Raw genomic sequence first — 19,789 nt, 5'->3', positions numbered from 1 at the left:
AAGTATACATACAGCAATGTTAATATTTGCTTACATGTCCCTTGGCAAGTTTCGCTGCAATAAGGCGCATTTGGTAGCCATTGTTGCGTTTGGACCAGTTGTTCCTCCCAGGGAATTCAAGTTTCTGGTCGCTCCCAAGCTCTTTACGACACTTAAAGCTGAGTAGAAGAACCACCAGAGACAGAATAGGTATTTTGTAATATATTTGCAAAGCTTTGGAAATATAATGAGACCAGTCCAGCATAGAACATTCAATCGCGCAGCTAAGATGGTCTGATCTAAAATATGGAAATCTTCTTTTCTATAAAGTCTCTCTCCCTACCACCCTCGCTGTCTTGTCTTTCCAGCCCAAACACATGCCCGTTGTCCTCCGCAGCTAGACACAAGAAGAGATAAGGAGAAGGATTATCTCTCCTCCTTACATTCCATAGTCAAGGTTAGCACACAGTATTTGCAGACAACCAAAAGACCACAATTGGAAGAAAAACACTAGCTGTTTTGTAATATGATTATGAAAGTAAAGAAGTAACACTTAAATACGGATATATGTAAATATCTGCCTCCGACACCATCCACAAGCTTCTGCTTGAATTTTTGACCATTCCTCTTGACAAAATTGGTGCAGTTCAAGCTAAATTTGTTGGTTTTCTGACATGGACTTGTTTCTTCAGCATTGTCCACACGTTTAAGTCAGGTCAGTCAGTCAGTCATTTTTGTTTTATCTGACATCACTTGGACAAAGATAAGACCTTCTGGAGGAAAGTTCTGTGGTCAGATGAAACAAATAATGGAGCTGTTTGGCCACAATACCCAGCAATATGTTTGGAGGAGAAAAGGTGAGGCCTTTAATCCCAGGAACACCACACCTACCGTCAAGCATGGTGGTGGTAGTATTATGCTCTGGGCCTGTTTTGCTGCCAATGGAACTGGTGCTTTACAGAGAGTAAATGGGACAATGAAAAAGGAGGATTACCTCCAAATTCTTCAGGACAACCTAAAATCATCAGCCCAGAGTTTGGGTCTTGGGCGCAGTTGGGTGTTCCAACAGGACAATGACCCCAAACACACGTCAAAAGTGGTAAAAGAATGGCTAAATCAGGCTAGAATTAAGGTTTTAGAATGGCCTTCCCAAAGTCCTGACTTAAATGTGTGGACAATGCTGAAGAAACAAGTCCATGTCAGAAATGTAGCTGAACTGTACCAATTTTGTCAAGAGGAGTGGTCAAAAATTCAGCCAGAAGCTTGTGGATGGCTACCAAAAGCGCCTTATTGCAGTGAAACTTGCCAAGGGACATGTAACCAAATATTAACATTGCTGTATGTATACTTTTGACCCAGCAGATTTGCTCACATTTTCAGTAGACCCATAATAAATTCATAAAAGAACCAAACTTCATGAATGTTTTTTGTCGACCAACAAGTATGTGCTCCAATCACTTTATCACAAAAAAAAATAAGAGTTGTAGAAATTATTGGAAACTCAAGACAGCCATGACATTATGTCCTTTCCAAGTGTATGTCAACTTTGATCACGACTGTATAATGCAGCCTCTAATAAGGATACATATCACGATATATTACTTGGCATATACCGGTACTGTAAATGACAATAGAACCATTTCAAAACACATAAATGCTTCTAATTTAGCTGCTGATGTTTGTGGTTAAATTGTTTTCTCTCAAAACTATTATTAATCTTTTGTATTTAGTCGCAAACACTAAATTTTAAAACAATTGTTTACATATATCAGCTTCACTGGACTAAAATTTGCAGATATATACATTGTGAAATGAGTTATTTACACAGAAAGATTTTGTAAATGTCTATCTACATACCTTAATTCTTTCCAAACGGTGTCTTTACACGGCAGTAAAATGGATCAAACAAAACTGAAGTCCTACTGGACCTACTATCTGCGTAAACTAGCTCTGCAATCACTTAACAGTATCAATAATTCCACGGTGACGTTTTGGTGAATTTATGAATCTTAAATCTTACAAAAATAATGCTAGCTAACACCCGGGAATCAAACCCCGGACATTCTTGTTGTCAGGAGCCATACTTGCCAACCTTAAGACCTCCGATTTCGGGAGGTGGGGGGTGGGGGGTGGGGGGGCGTGGTCGGGGGCCGGGCGGGGGGCGTGGTTAAGATATATATATATATAAGAAATACTTGACTTTCAGTGAATTCTAGCCATATATATATATATATATATATATTTTATTACATATATATATATAAAATAAATACTTGAATTTTAGTGTTCATTTATTTACACATATACACACACATAACACTCATCTACTCATTGTTGAGTTAAGGGTTGAATTGTCCATCCTTGTTCTATTCTCTGTCACTATTTCAGAACACACACATTATACAAATATACATTATAAAATCAATAAGAAAAGGGGAGCTCTAATTTGGGAGTCTGAATTAGGATCGGAAGTTCCTATATAAACATTGCACACTCACGTCGCCTTTTTGTATTGATTACTGCAGCTGTGCGCTGGATTCATTCACAAATACAAACTACAACTCACAAACACTTTAGAGTGAGGCTCCACCATCAGAATGTGTACTTAAACTTATAAAGATCACATGGATATTATTCAGTGAGTTGATTCACCAAAACTAACCTGTTAAACAGGAGGAAAAAGCACACAGGACATTTCACTTGTTCACAGACTGGTCGCTGTCATCAGAATGACTAGACACTTCCGGTCTGCAGGTGATAGCATTCAATTGGGAAGAAATGCCCTACTGCCCCCTACTGACCAATGTGAATACTGATAAATGTGTAATGACAGCTCCAAAAACGAATTCAAACCACAAAATAAAATAAATAAATCAACACAAAAATGTGACACATTATGGGTGGGTCACATATGCATGTACAGTAGATGGCAGTATTGTCCTGTTTAAAAGTGTCACAACATTGCTGTTTACGGCAGACGGATTGCTTTACGGTAGACGAAAACTTGACTGCTGTTGTTGTGTGTTGTTACCGCGCTGGGGGGACGTTAATGAAACCGCCTAACGGTTGTGTGAACAGGCTGTCAACACGTCACTCAGGTCCGCATGGAGCTGGAGGGGGCGTGGCCTCCAGCTCCGCCTGAATTTCGGGAGATTTTCGGGAGAAAATTTGTCCCGGGAGGTTTTCGGGAGAGGCGCTGAATTGCAGGAGTCTCCCGGAAAATCCGGGAGGGTTGGCAAGTATGTCAGGAGCTAACCACTATGTCCCCGTGCTGCCCGCTAAGCAGTTTTATGGTTTGAGTTTTGTTCCATTAAAAATTAACTGAACCTGCACCTGATATAAACACCAAGCCAGGTACCAAAGAGTGATTACCTATACATCCCCAATGAATGAGTATATTAAACAAATAGGTAGAACTTTTGCTATGCTGGTCACCCTAGAGGCTACACTGCAAAAAGTCAGTGTTCAAAAACAAGGGGAAAAAAAATACAAAAATTAGGGGTATTTTATTTGAACTAAGAAAAATTGTCTGCCAATAGAACAAGAAAAATCGGCTTGTCAAGACTTTCCAAAACAAGTAAAATTAGCTAACCTCAATGAAACCAAAAATACCTTAAAATTAGTATATTCTTACTAATAACAAGTCCCCTTTTCCTGGTAGAAAAAAAACGAGACCTTTTTGCTCAATATGTTGAAAAATATTCTTAAATTAGGTAAATGCTAGTGCCATTATCTTGACATAATGATATGCGCTCGGCATCATTTTTTTTCATGCTTGAAGTAAGAAATTATTACTTTAAAAAAGTAGTTTTATACTTGTGAGTGTTGATGACACAGCTTTGCAACAGTTGATATTCTAGTTTCAAGCATGTTTTACTCAATATAGGTCATCAAATCTCAGCAACAAGCTGTAATATCTTACTGAGATCATTTAGGACCAAAACACTTAAAACAAGTAAAACTCTCTAACATAAAATTTGCTTAGTGATAAGAATGATCTTATCAGACAGAAAATAAGCAAATATCACCCTTATTTGAGATATTTCATCTTACTTAGATTTCAGTTTTTGCAGTGTAAAGCCATGATCTAAAATGACAGTGGACTTGAAATGTCAGCTCTTTGTTTTGAGGCTGCCTGGGGTGTGACTCACAGATAGAGAATGTCATCATGCAACCTGTTGTTTTTATGAATAACTACTTTTTTCCCCGCTTTTAGATACATTATTATGTGTCACCTTGTTTTAGGTCATCAAAACTACACTTTTTTGGAAAACTGCAGCCAAATCTCAGATTTGAGCGTTGTTGTAAAAACTGGAAAAAACGGTTTTATTTAATTTGCCTCTCTGTTTTAATGCTTCACAATCTAATTTGTTCAACCAGTTTGATATAATGCATTTCTTTAGTTTTCATTGCTATGTATTAAGTCCAGTGTAATATAATGTGGAAACTGCACTTGCATTGGTTAAAACTAGAGATGTCCGATAATCGCTTTTTTTGCCGATATTTCGATATTGTTCAGCTCTTAATTACCGATTCCGATATCAACCGATACCGATATATACAGTCGTGGAATCAACACATTATTATGCCTAATTTTGTTGTGATGCCCCGCTGGATGCATTAAACAATGTAACAAGGTTTTCCAAAATAAATCAACTCAAGTTATGGAAAAAAATGCCAACATGGCACTGCCATATTTATTATTGAAGTCACAAAGTGCATTGTTTTTTTGTAACATGCCTCAAAACAGCAGCTTGGAATTTGGGACATGCTCTCCCTGAAAGAGCATGGGGAGGTTGAGGTGGGCGGGGTTGAGGTGGGGGGGTTTATATTGTAGGGTTCTGGGTATTTGTTCTGTTGTGTTTATGTTGTGTTAAGGTGGGGATGTTCTCCCGAAATGTGTTTGTCATTCTTGTTTGGTGTGGGTTCACAGTGTGGCGCATATTTGTAACAGTGTTAAAGTTGTTTGTACATCGACGGAGGCAGATAATTAGATATATCCATATTTGTGTGTTACTTCTTTTAAACCATAGTCATAGTACAAAACAGCTAGTGTTCTTTATTTGTTATCTTTTGGTTGTCTGCAAATACTGTGTGCCAACTTTTGAGAATGTCAAGGGGGAGATCTTCTCTGCTTTTCGTCTAAAACCAACTTTAGATAATAAACAAAAGGGACCTGGAGTGAGAGGGGAGAAGTAATAAATTCTTTCTCTTATCTTTCCCTTTGCCCAGCTGTGGAGAAAGGGACAAGAGGGTGGGGGCAAGAGAGACGAAATAAAAGAAGAAGTTCTGCCGTATGAAAAGTTAGACCAATTTAGCTGTGCGAGTGAGCGCTTCTGTACGGGATTTGGTCTCAAGTTTATTTCCAAAGGCTTTGGAAATAAAATTACAAAATACCTATTCTGTCTCTGGTGGTTCTTCTACTCAGCTTTACGTGTCATAAAAGAGCTTGGGAGTGACCAGCAACTTGAATTCCCTGGGAGGAACAACTGGTCCAAACGCAACAATTGCCACCCTCAGTGTGACCTGTATGGCTGTTGACCAAGCATGCCTTGCATTCACTTGTGTGTGTTCAAAGCCGTAGATATTATGTGATTGGGCCGGCACGCAAAGGCAGTGCCTTTAAGGTTTATCGGCGGCGTTTTAGAAAGTCATAAATTTTACTTTTTGAAACCGATACCGATAATTTCTGATAGTACATTTTAAAGCATTTATCGGTCGACAATATCGGCAGCCCGATATTATCGGACATCCCTAGTTAAAACAGAGTGTTCATAGCACTACCTTATACCTTAGTATAGGCTTGACAGGTGGTTTTATTTGGTGTTTGGCATGGGGACAATTAATTTTAAAACATTTTAATTTTTGTGTACACGTGCCTAAATATTGAATATTCATAAGAAGGTCCCAGGTCCATCACTTGATCGTTGGGACCCTGCTTGTGGGTTCATACTGTGGTTAAAATGTATCAAAGTCCTATCAGGGATGTCTGTTTGGTAACAAGAAGGATACCTTTTAAGTTTGCCGGAGGCTACACAGGCTCTGTGTGCCTAACAAAGACCCGCTGAAGCTTTGTACTGGTGTGTCTTTGAATGTCTGGCCTTTGTCTCTGCCGGACTGTGTGGCTTTTAAGTGCATCTGGTTGCTCAGCAGGCCACATCCTTCTGAAAAGGGTGGATGATGACAGGAGAATTATCCCACAATGAGGACAAAATTCACATTTTTCATTTCCTCTACGACAGAGGTGTCCAAACATTTTCCAGCGAGGGCCACGTAAAGAAAATTTTAATTGAGGGTTCGCTTTTATACTACAGATGTCCGATAATATTGGACTGCCGATATTATCGGCCGATAAATGCTTTAAAATGTAATATCGGAAATTATCGGTATCGTTTTCAAAAAGTGAAATTTATGACTTTTAAAAACAGCGCTGTGTACACGGACGTAGGGAGAAGTACAGAGCGCCAATAAACCTTAAAGGCACTGCCTTTGCGTGCCGGTCCAGTCACATAATATCTACAGCTTTTCACACACACAAGTGAATGCAAAGCATACTTGGTCAACAGCCATACAGGTCACACTGAGGGTGGCCGTATAAACAACTTTAACACTGTTACAAATATGCGCCACACTCTGAACCCACACCAAACAAGAGTGACAAACACATTTCGGGAGAACATCCGCACCGTAACACAACATAACCACAACAGAACAAATACTCAGAACCCCTTGCAGCACTAACTCTTCCGGGATGCTACAATATACCTCAAACCCCCCCCACCCCCCCACCACCCACCACCCTGCCCACCTCAACCTCCACATGCTCTCTCAGGGAGAGCATGTCACAAATTCCAAGCTGCTGTTTTGAGGCATATTAAAAAAAAATAATGCACTTTGTGACTTCAATAATAAATATGGCAGTGCCATGTTGGCACTTTTTTCCATAACTTGAGTTGATTTATTTTGGAAAACCTTGTTACATTGTTTAATGCATCCAGCGGGGCACCACAACCAAATTAGGCATAATAATGTGTTCATTCCACGACTGTATATATCGGGATCGGTTGATATCGGAATCGGTAATTAAGATTTGGACAATATCGGATATCGGCAAAAAAGCCATTATCGGACATCTCTAACTCAAACCAAAACAATGTAGGTGAACATATGCTAACATTTGAAGAAAAACTTTTACATTTTAGCTTTGTGTTATAAATAACAAAGCAATAAAATAATTATTATTTAATAATGATTTTATTTGTATTTATGTTAACTGTGCTTGAAAGTAAGCTTTTATTTACTAATATTGCTACTATACCATTAACTGAAACACTTTTAAGGGGCTTTAGTACAAACCCCGTTTCCATATGAGTTGGGAAATTGTGTTAGATGTAAATATAAACGGAATACAATGATTTGCAAATCATTTTCAACCCATATTCAGTTGAATATGCTACATAGACAACATATTTGATGTTCAAACTGATAAACATTTTTTTTTTGCAAATAATCATTAACTGTTGAATTTGATGCCAGCAACACATGACAAAGAAGTTGGGAAAGGTGGCAATAAATACTGATAAAGTTGAGGAATGCTCATCAAACACTTATTTGGAACATCCCACAGGTGTGCAGGCTAATTGGGAACAGGTGGGTGCCATGATTGGGTATACAAACAGCTTCCCAACAAATGCTCAGTCTTTCAGAAGAAAGGATGGGGCGAGGTACACCTCTTTGTCCACAACTGCGTGAGCAAATAGTCAAACAGTTTAAGAACAACGTTTCTCAAAGTGCAATTGCAAGAAATTTAGGGATTTCAACATCTACGGTCTGTAATATCATCAAAAGGTTCAGAGAATCAGGAGAAATCACTCCACGTAAGCGGCATGGCCGGAAACCAACATTGAATGACCGTGACCTTCGATCCCTCAGACGGCATTGTATCAAAAACCGACATCAATCTCTAAAGGATATCACCACATGGGCTCAGGAACACTTCAGAAAACCACTGACACTAAATACAGTTGGTCGAGATCATCTAAGATGGACTCATGCAAAGTGGAAAAGTGTTCTGTGGTCTGACGAGTCCACATTTCAAATTGATTTTGGAAATATTCGACATCGTGTCATCCGGACCAAAGGGGAAGCGAACCATCCAGACTATTATCGACGCAAAGTTCAAAAGCCAGCATCTGTGATGGTATGGGGGTGCATTAGTGCCCAAGGCATGGGTAACTTACACATCTGCGAAGGCACCATTAATGCTGAAAGGTACATACAGGTTTTGGAACAACATATGCGCCGTCTTTTTCATGGACGCCCCTGCTTATTTCAGCAAGACGATGCCAAGCCACATTCAGCACGTGTTACAACAGCGTGGCTTCGTAAAAAAAGAGTGCGGGTACTTTCCTGGCTCGCCTGCAGTCCAGACCTGTCTCCCATCGAAAATGTGTGGCGCATTATGAAGCGTAAAATACGACAGCGGAGACCCCGGACTGTTGAACGACTGAAGCTCTACATAAAACAAAAATGGGAAAGAATTCCACTTTCAAAGCTTCAACAATTAGTTTCCTCAGTTCCCAATCGTTTATTGAGTGTTGTTAAAAGAAAAGGTGATTTAACACAGTGGTGAACATGCCCTTTCCCAACTACTTTGGCACGTGTTGCAGCCATGAAATTCTAAGTTAATTATTATTTGCAAAAAAAAAAAAAAGAAGTTTATGAGTTTGAACATCAAATATCTTGTCTTTGTAGTGCATTCAATTGAATATGGGTTGTAAATGATTTGCAAATCATTGTATTCCGTTTATATTTACATCCAACACAATTTCCCAACTCATATGGAAACGTGGTGTGTACAATCAAAAACATATCATGTCTCACAAGAAATTTGTACACTTTTTCATCATGACAGGACACACGAAAATCATCAAATACCCTATACCGGGGGTCGGCAACCCGCGGCTCTAGAGCCGCATGCGGCTCTTTAGCGCCGCCCTGGTGGCTCTCTGGAGCTTTTTCAAAAATGTATGAAAAATGGAAAAAGATGAGGGCAAAAAAATATATTTTTTGTGTTAATATGGTTTCTGTAGGAGGAAAAACATGACACAAACCTCCCTAATTGTTATAAAGCACACTGTTTATATTAAATATGCTTCACTGATTCGAGTATTTGAGGAGCGCCGTTTTGTCCTACTAATTTTGGCCGTCCTTGAACTCACCTTAGTTTGTTTACATGTATAACTTTCTAGGACGTGTTTTATGCCACTTCTTTTTCTTTCTCATTTTGTCCACCACACTTTAAATGTTGTGCATGAATGCACAAAGGTGAGTTTTGTTGATGTTATTGACTTGTGTGGAGTGCTAATCGGGCATATTTGGTCAATGCATGACTGCAAGCTAATCGATGCTAACATGCTATTTAGGCTAGCTATATGTACATATTGCATCATAATGCCTCATTTGTAGCTATATTTGAGGTCATTTAGTTTCCTTTAAGTCCTCTTAATTCAATTTATATCTCATGACACACTATCTGTCTGTAATATGGCTTTTAATTTTTTGTGGCTCCAGACAGCTTTGTTTTTGTATTGTTGGTCCAATATGACTCTTTCAACATTTTGGGTTGCCGACCCCTGCACTATACAGTAAGACGCATTTTGGTTTTCAGGTCCCATCTTGAGGGGATTTGGTGCCGTTTAATTTTTCATAGTTGTTTTGTTCTAATTTGGGACCTGTTTAGTTTGTCCATAAAATGTGTCGCGGGCCAAAAAAACCGAGCTGCGGGTCATGTGGTGACATAAATGATGGTATTTTGAGAGGTAATCAATGAAGTCGCCGAGGGCCTAGGTGGGAAACGCCACTGATATCCCCACAAGCATACTTGCCAACCCTCCCGGATTTTCCGGGAGACTCCCGAAATTCAGCGCCTCTCCCGAAAACATCCCGGGACAAATTTTATCCCGAAATTCAGGCGGAGCTGGAGGGGGCCAGCTCCATGCGGACCTGAGTGACGTGTTGACAGCCTGTTCACAACATTGCCTAAACAGCAATGTTGTGACACTTTTAAACAGGACAATACTGCCATCTACTGTACATGCATATGTGACCCACCCATAATGTGTCACATTTTTGTGTTGATTTATTTATTTATTTATTTTTGTGGTTTGAATTCGTTTTTGGAGCTGTCATTCCACATTTATCAGTATTCACATTGGTCAGTAGGGGGCAGTAGGGCGTTTCTTCCCAATTGAATGCTATCACCTGCAGACCGGAAGTGTCTTGTCATTCTGATGAGCGCGACCAGTCTGTGAACAATTGAAACGTCCTGTGTGCTTTTTCCTCCTGTATAACAGGTTAGTTTTGGTGAATCAACTCACTGAATAATATCCATGTGATCTTTATAAGTTTAAGTACACATTCTGATGGTGGAGCCTAACTCTAAAGTGTTTGTGAGTTGTAGTTTGTATTTGTGAATGAATCCAGTGCACAGCTGCAGTAATCAATACAAAATGGCGACGTGAGTGCGCAATGTTTGTATAGGAATTTCTGATCCTAATTCAGACTCCCAAATTAGAGCTCCCGTTTTCTTATTGATTTTATAATGTATATTTGTATAATGTGTGTGTTCTGAAATAGTGACAGAGAATAGAACAAGGATGGACAATTCAACCCTTAACTCAACAATGAGTAGATGAGTGTTATGTGTGTGTATACGTGTAAATAAATGAACACTGAAATTCAAGTATTTATTTTATTTATATATATATATATATATATATATATATATATATATATATATATATATATATATATATATATATATATATATATATATATATAGCTAGAATCCACTGAAAGTCAAGTATTTCTTATATATATATATATCTTAACCACGCCCCCCGCCCCCCACCCCCCACCTCCCGAAATCGGAGGTCTCAAGGTTGGCAAGTATGCCACATGTCAATTTAAAACTATATCAATCAATTATGATGGTGATGACACAGGCTAACTCAACTTTGTTTGTGTGTGAATATGTTGATCCCAGACATCCCAGATAATGAGGCGCAGTACTGGACAGACAAACTGGAACAAATCAATTCCATGGGAATCCACGATGAGGTAGGTTTTAATAAAGCTTGTTATTTCCACCACGCAGGAGTTCAAATTCACTAATGGAAAACTACAAATACTTGACTTTCTCACAAATTGTTTGGCCGGTTTTTGTTTTAGTACCCTCTTCAGGACGACGTTGACAGTCGTCTATTGGCTCCCACAGTGTCTCAGTGCTGTAAGTGCTTCTTTATTCCAGCCTCTAGATGGCGCCACTTGTCTCACTTTCTACTTGCCAGTCTTTGACTATTCTTTTTTTTTTTATTTCCTTCACTTCCTTGGCCTGTTTCACTGACCTATGTAATGTTTTGACCAAAGTGTATTGCTTGCCAAACTAACTTCATATCAAGTCGATGCTAAAGCTTTATATTCATGCCGTTATGGTTGCAGGTACTGATCAGTTGCACAGTCTTCCATTATTACTTTAAAATACGGAGACATTCATTTGTTTTTACTGCTTCCATCCTTGACTTTACCTCTTATGTGTTATATTTGCATTTCACCAGGCAACTATTTTGGATGGGCTGACTCACTCAGTATGTAAAAACAACAACAAATTGAAATGACTCCCCCTTGCCAATCCTCAGTGCCCTCTGCATGACTCCTTAGTATCCATATTTGCCCCAAGAAATGTTGTTCATGAACATGAATTATGTTATTTTAACTCTATATTTTCCTTTCCCTATTTACATTTCCCGTGCTTGCTATTTCCATTCCCCCCCTGCTTTGTGCTGAATAAGCAGTTCTTGTATTCATATGTGATTATTGCTTAGTAAGTATTGTTAATTTCACTTAAACGCTAATTATTACTATTAATATAACTAAAATGTGGCTATTATTCACCAGTATCTCTCCAAATTGCAGTTGCATAGTTACTTTGACAGGTGGCAGTGTGGCACTCTACTGCATGTACAGTCGTGGTCAAAAGTTTACATACACTTGTAAAGAACATAATGTCATGGCTGTCTTGAGTTTCCAATCATTTCTACAACTCTTATTTTTTTGTGATAGAGTGATTGGAGCACATACTTGTTGGTCATAAAAAACATTCATGAAATGTGGTTCTTTCTTTTTACTGAAAATGTGAGCAAATGTGCTGGGTCAAAAGTATACATACAGCAATGTTAATATTTGCTTACATGTCCCTTGGCAAGTTTCACTGCAATAAGGCGCTTTTGGTAGCCATCCACAAGCTTCTGCTTGAGTTTTTGACCACTCCTCTTGACAAAATTGGTGCAGTTCAGCTAAATGTGTTGGTTTTCTGACATGGACTTGTTTCTTCAGCATTATCCACACGTTTAAGTCAGGACTTTGAGAAGGCCATTCTAAAACCTTAATTCTAGCCTGATTTAGCCATTCCTTTAGCACTTTTGACGTGTGTTTGAGGTCATTGTCCTGTTGGAACACCCAACTGCGCCTAAGACCCAACGTCCGGCCTGATGATTTTAGGTTGTCCTGAAAAATTTGGAGGTAATCCTCCTTTTTCATTGTCCCATTTACTCTCTGTAAAGCACCAGTTCCATTGGCAACAAAACAGGCCCAGAGCATAATTCTACCACCATCATGCTTGAGGCCTCACCTTTTCTCCTCCAAACATACCGTACTTTTCGGACTATAAGTCGCAGTTTTTTTCATAGTTCGACTTATACTCAGGAGTGACTTATGTGTGAAATTATTAACACATTACCGTAAAATATCAAATAATATTATTTAGCTCATTCACGTAAGAGACTAGACATATAAGATTTCATGGGATTTAGTGATTAGGAGTGACAGATTGTTTGGTAAACGTATAGCATGTTCTATATGTTATAGTTATTTGAATGATTCTTACCATACTATGTTACGTTAACATACTAGAGATGCGCGGATAGGCAATTATTTCATCCGCAACCGCATCAGAAAGTCGTCAACCATCCGCAATCCACCCGATCTAACATTTGATCAGAACCGCATCCGCCCGCCATCCGCCCGCACCCGCCCGTTGTTATATATCTAATATAGACGATGCAAGGCATTAGTGAGGTTATAAAGCTTTTGCCTGTTAAAGAAAGGAGACTGATCCAATGCAGCACAGATATTCGCGTGCCACGCTGTCACGACCCAGACGCACACCAGTGCGCAATCATATGGGAGCCGCGCTGAGCGCACCTCCAAGCGCGTCTCGCTGCCGGCGACGGCCGGGTATATGGGCCCGACGCTCCAGCGCCATCCATTTTCAGGGCTAGTTGATTCGGCAGGTGGGTTGTTACACACTCCTTAGCGGGTTCCAACTTCCATGGCCACCGTCCTGCTGTCTATATCAACCAGGGTGAGCCCCACCCCTTTCGTGAGCGCACTGCGCGCGGAGTGACCCCTGTTACGCGCCCCCGGCAACAGGGGTGGCGGGCAGGTAAGCTGCGCGGGCGGAGCGCGCGTAGTGACCCCTGTTACGAGCCCCCGGCCACGGGGGTGGCGGGCAGGTAAGCTGCTTACCTGCTGCGCGTGACGCCGGCCGCGGCGAAGGCGGACGAGGCGGGGTGTCGGTGCGGTGGTTACCATGGACGTGCGTCGGGCCCTTCTCGCGGATCGCCTCAGCTACGGCTCCCGGTGGGGCCCTCTCGGGGGAAGTGGCCTCGGTCCCGGACCCCGGCGAGGCGTCCCTTCTCCGCTCCGTAAAAGTGTCCATCTCTTTTTCTTTTTTTTCTTCTGTTGTGGCATATGCTGCAGGTGCCTGCTCGTTTTTCGTATGTGGGTAACAACATTTAACTATGTATATATATTTCCGAATTGGTTTAACTGCCACCCGCCTGAATCTATTTAAAATCTAATTTTTCTTTATTTGAACCACCCGACCCGACCCGACCCGCGGATAAAATCAATTTTTTTTTAATTTCATCCGCCCGATCCGCGGATAATCCGCGGACTCCGCGGTTGTGCCCGCAAACCGCGCATCTCTACCAGGCACGTTCTCAGTTGGTTATCTATGTCTCATATAACGTACACTTATTCAGCCTGTTGTTCACTATTCTTTTCTTTATTTTAAATTGCCTTTCAAATGTCTATTCTTGGTGTTGGCTTTTATCAAATAAATTCCCCCCAAAAATGTGGCAGCGCGCGCGCGTGATGGCTGTCGGGGCTGACGAACTGTGTATATGTATGTATATGTGTGTGTATGTATGTATGTTTATATATGTGTATGTGTACATATGTGTATGTATATGTATATATGTGTATGTGTGGGTATGTATACGTGTATGTGTGTATGTGTATGTGTATGTGTGTATGTATGTATGTATGTATATTTCTGGGGGTACGCTCTGGGCCTGCCTGTCAGACGGGGGTCGACGCCTCAGGCTACTGCATCCGAACTGCGTGTCTGGAGCTCCTGGGTCCCGCTGTCCATCCCTTCCGGGTGCCCGTCTTGGTTGGGGCCTGTTGGGCCTAGTCCCTGCGTCTATTGTGGTAGCTTGGTGCTGCAAGGTATTCCGAGGTGCTGCGAGTCGGCCAGTTGCTGGGGTAGTGACCTTGTTTGTCAGCATGTCTGTGATCTTCTTTTAATTCTTTTTTTTTTTTATTAATTAATTAATTAATTTATTTATTTATTTATTTTTAAAATATATTTTATTAATATTATTTTTTAATTTTTCCCCTCCCTCAGGGGGGGGGCTCGGCGGGGCGGTTGCTGGTTGTTCCATCTCCATCGTTGGGGTCCCTGCGGGTGGGGTGGGTGGTTCCCGTGGCCCTGTGCCTGGGTGGTCCTGCGGCGGCCGGTTTGGGTGGGGTGGCCGGGGGCTGGCCTCGCCGCGCTCTCCGGGGGTGGGGGGTGGGCTCGTGGGGGCCCGGTTGCCGGTGGGGCGGGGGCGGTCTTCCCGTCCGGTTGCGGGGAGTCTCTGGGTCCTTCGGGCGGGGCGTCTCGCCTTTCTGCCCGTGTGGGGTGTGGTCTCTCGCTGGCTTGGGGTCTGGCTGTCCCCTGCTTTTCTCGTGCCCTGTCCTCCGCCGGGTGCGTCTGTCTGCGGCCTGCTGCTGGCCCTTGTGGGCGGTACGGTGGGTCGGGCTCTGGGGTTCCTGTCGCTGGCCGGCTTGGCTGCGTGGGGGCGGTGGTCCCTGGTTCCCTGGGCACCACGCCTCCTGTTTGTGGGTTGGGCTCTCGGGGGTGATGGGGCCGTGCTCTGGCTCCCACGCACTCTGGGAGTCGAATGTATTGTACATGCAAATTCACGTATGCTCACATACGTACATAGGTACCTACGCTCCCACATACATACACAAATACAGTACATATTTACCTACCTAATGTTCGTACATCCACACGCACATTCAATATACAAACATACACATACACATACTGTACATATACATTCACTGTACAAACACATATACACATTCTGTACATATACATTCATTGTACAAACACATATACACATTCTGTACATATACAAGTACATATGCATACTTACACTCATGCACATAATCACGTTTCATCAAACATATATTAACGTTGTTGCCCTAGGGTAAACTGGGTGTAACACATGGCACACTGACAAAGCTTAACCTATTGTGACTATAACAATCTACAAGGTTTATGTAGGTTGCTTCTCTTTCTCCCCCTCCATTTTTCTGCATTCTTTCGTATCTCAAGTTATCATTACGTATATGTATTGTTGCATTTAAACAACTGTATTGTTGATAATAAAGGTAAATTATTGGTATTGTTCATTATCAATAGCGCTATTTCTATTGGTATTTGTATTGATCCATTTGTAGTGTAATAATGCTCATTGTCATTTCTGTATTATTTTTTATTTTTCGCTAACTGCTTATTTGCTATTACTTTTACCATCATATTTGTACATGTCATATTTGCTGATGTTGCTCTATTGTTGTTGTTGTTGTTGTTTGCTGTTGTTGTTTTTGTCTCTCTGTCTAATCCCCCTCTTGTCCCCACAATTTCCCCCTCTGTCTTCTTTTTTTTTCCTCTTTCTATCCCCTCCTGCTCCGGCCCGGCTGCACTAAATGATAATATAAATACATTTAATAAAGTCAAATACAAATAAGGCAACAATAGAAGTATCCTACACTTCTCTTTTGTAAAGTAAATCTGAACAGCCGACATGGGCATCTACATCAACTATATGATTTGCCTGAGAAGCTGGACAGGACATAAAAAAAAATAAAAAAAATAAATAAATAAAAAAAAAAAATAAATAAATAAATAAATAAATTCCCCCCAAAAATGTGACTTATACACTGGTAACAATTTTTGGTACTTCAGTGTGTGTTCATGTGTTAATAAATGTTAATTTGTTTAATTATCAAATTTCATTCCTTTAATTTAACAGTGAAAACTGTGCTGTCCAGCTGTTCCAACACATTAGAGTCTCATTAAGCTGAAGCTAGGCTTTTGTTGTGCCCAACAAAGTGTTTATACTGTAAGTATTTACAGTGCAAAAAGTCAGTGTTCAAAACAAGAAAAAGAAAATACAAAAATTAGGCGTATTTTATTTGAACTAAGCAAAATTATCTGCCTATAGAACAAGAAAATTCAGCTTGTCAAGACTTTCCAAAACAAGTAAAATTAGCTAACATCAATGAACCCAAAAAATACCTTAAAATATTTCATGGGATTTAGCGATTAGGAGTGACAGATTGTTTGGTAAACGTATAGCATGTTCTATATGTTATAGTTATTTGAATGACCCTTACCATAATATTTTACGTTAACATACCAGGCACGTTCTCAGTTGGTTATTTATGCCTCATATAACGTACACTTATTCAGCCTGTTGTTCACTATTCTTTTCTTTATTTTAAATTGCCTTTCAAATGTCTATTCTTGGTGTTGGCTTTTATCAAATAAATTCCCCCCAAAAATGCGACTTATACTCTTATATATGTTTTTTTTTCCTTCTTTATTATGCATTTTCGGACGGTGCGACTTATACTCCGGAGCGACTTATACTCCGAAAACTACGGTATTGCTGGGTATTGTGGCCTAAAAGCTAAATTTTTGTTTCATCTGACCACAGAACTTTCCTCCAGAAGGTCTTATCTTTGTCCATGTGATGTCAGATAAAACAAAAATTGAGGTGTTTGGCCACAATACCCAGCAATATATTTGGAGGAGAAAAGGTGAGGCCTTTAATCCCAGGAACACCATCCTAAAGTCAAGCATGGTGGTGGTAGTATTATGCTCTGGGCCTGTTTTGCTGCCAATGGAACTGGTGCTTTACAGAGAGTAAATGGGACAATGAAAAAGGAGGATTACCTCCAAATTCTTCAGAACAAGCTAAAATCATCAGCCCGAAGGTTGGGTCTTGGGCGCAGTTGGGTGTTCCAACAGGACAATGCCCCCAAACACACGTCAAAAGTGGTAAAAGAATGGCTAAAGAATTAAGGTTTTAGAATGATCTTCCCAAAGTCCTGACTTAAACGTGTGGACAATGCTGAAGAAACAAGTCCATGTCAGAAAACCAACACGTTTAGCTGAACTGCACCAATTTTGTCAAGAGGAGTGGTCAAAAACTCAAGCAGAAGCTTGTGGATGGCTACCAAAAGTGCTTTATTGCAGTGAAACTTGCCAAGGGACATGTAAGCAAATATTAACATTGCTGTATGTATACTTTTGACCCAGCACATTTGCTCACATTTTCAGTAGACCCATAATAAATTCATAAAAGAACCAAACTTCATGAATGTTATTTATGACCAACAAGTATGTGCTCCAATCACTCTATCACAACAAAATAAGACTTAATGGAAACTCAAGACAGCCATGACATTATGTTCTTTACAAGTGTATGTAAACTTTTGACCACGACTGTATGTACTTTATCAGCCCATTACTTTGTATATCCGCTTTAACCTTAACTATCCTCATAGTGCATTCTTACCTTTTAAGATACATTAAGTTATCAGCTACAGTATTTAAATGCTTGTCATTTTGTTTCATTATTGCATTTAAAAGAAGCTTGTGGTGCTTTTTCTACTTTGCCAGCTCTGGATGACCAGGACAGTGCTGTTGATGACCGAGACAGTGACTACCGCAGTGAAACGAGTAATAGTCTTCCCCCACGTTACCATACTACGGCTCAGCCCAACTCTTCTGTACACCAGTATCCCATCGGGCCTCGACCAAATCACCTCCCAGACTCATGCACCGAGTCTATCCACAGTTTTGATCTGGACTACCGGGACCAGCGAAGCAGGTATACTTGCCTAATTCAAACAAATATTCATCCATCACTTACAGCCAAGTAGTTTGTAGTTTGAAGTATGGAATTGTATGTAGTTTCCTATCTCTTTATATTAGTGATGGGTACCTTTCACATCTGAATCGATACGGTAACAATTCCCCGTACTTGGGAATCACACTGGTAACAATTTTTGGCACTTCAGTGTGTGTTCATGTGTTAATAAATGTTAATTTGTTTAATTATCAAATTTCATTATTTTAATTTCACAGTGAAAACTGTGCTGTCCAGCTCTTCCAACACAGAGTCTCATTTGCAACTATTATAAAGTAGACTTTACATACAGTTGCAGTTCCAAGATGTAGTCTTTACTACGGTTTGTTACCTAGACATTTAGTAGCCTTTGCCATTAAACTGAAACTAGGCTTTTGTTGTGCCCAACAAAGTGTTTATACTGTAAGTATTTACACTGCAAAAAGTCAGTGTTCAAAAACAAGAAAAAAAAATACAAAAATTAGGGGTATTTTACTTGAACTAAGCAAAATTATCTGCCTATAGAACAAGAAAATTCAGCTTGTCAAGACTTTCCAAAACAAGTAAAATTAGCTAACCTCAATGAACCCAAAAAATACCTTAAAATAAGTATATTCTCACTAATAACAAGTGCACTTTTCTTGGTAGAAAAAAAAAAGAGACCTTTTTGCTCAATATGTTGAAAAATATTCTTAAATTAAGTGCCATTATCTTGACATAATGATATGCGCTCGGCATCATGATTTTTTTTTTCATGCTTGAAGTAAGAAATTATTGCTTTAAAAAAAGTAGTTTTATACTTGTGAGTGTTGATGACACAGCTTTGCAACAGTTGATATTCTAGTTTCAAGCGTTTTCTACTCAATATAGGTCATAAAATCTCAGCTACAAGCTATAATATATTACTGAGATCATTTAGGACCAAAACCCTTAAAACAAGTAAAACACTCTAACATAAAATCTGCTTAGTGAGAAGAATTATCTTATCAGACAGAAAATAAGCAAATATCACCCTTATTTGAGATATTTCATCTTACTTAGATTTCAGTTTTTGCAGTGTACTTATTACACAGCATCTGTTTGATTGTAACATGCATCTCAGTTGTAGAAATAGCCATGTAAAATCGCTAATGCTAATCAGTAGCATGTCTATGGAGAAATACAATGTAAATTAGCATTGACAAAGTTCCTTTTTCAAATGTGGAGCCTTACTGTTTGTTTGGGTGTTGTCTATCAGGCATACTTGCTTTGTTTGCATGGGAAATTGTAACACTAACTAGAGGCAATATGACTAAGTCCACTCTGAGTGCTGCTTGAGTTCTTGTTTACCCATTACATCCAGAACACTGGCTGATTTTGAAACCGTTTGTGTTCACGTGAATTGGTGCTTGGTACATACTTACAGAATTCAGTCAGTGCCTATAAAAATATCAAATTCTGTACCCTACCCTACTTTAAAAGAGATTTATTTGAAATAAATCTTCAACTGAAAA

General features: G+C 39.9%; 1 protein-coding gene across 12 annotated transcripts in view; it reads left to right on the top strand.

Annotated features, from left to right (window-relative positions):
• The window catches only part of LOC133619663 (protein unc-13 homolog B-like), a 172,137-nt gene that overhangs the window by 59,270 nt on the left and 93,078 nt on the right, over positions 1-19,789 (top strand). For 11 of the 12 annotated variants that reach the window (XM_061980854.2, XM_072915346.1, XM_061980851.2 and 8 more), the window contains exons 6-9: positions 11,027-11,100; positions 11,212-11,269; positions 11,598-11,627; positions 18,068-18,278. In XM_061980854.2, coding sequence (XP_061836838.2) covers positions 11,027-11,100; positions 11,212-11,269; positions 11,598-11,627; positions 18,068-18,278 — 373 coding nt within the window. The remainder of the gene's footprint in view (positions 1-11,026; positions 11,101-11,211; positions 11,270-11,597; positions 11,628-18,067; positions 18,279-19,789) is intronic. The other variant, XM_061980845.2, reaches the window with a different exon arrangement.

Source organism: Nerophis lumbriciformis, linkage group LG20 (genome assembly GCF_033978685.3).
Source record: "Nerophis lumbriciformis linkage group LG20, RoL_Nlum_v2.1, whole genome shotgun sequence".
NCBI classification, from domain to species: domain Eukaryota; kingdom Metazoa; phylum Chordata; class Actinopteri; order Syngnathiformes; family Syngnathidae; genus Nerophis; species Nerophis lumbriciformis.
This window is presented reverse-complemented; position numbering and strand designations above follow the sequence as displayed.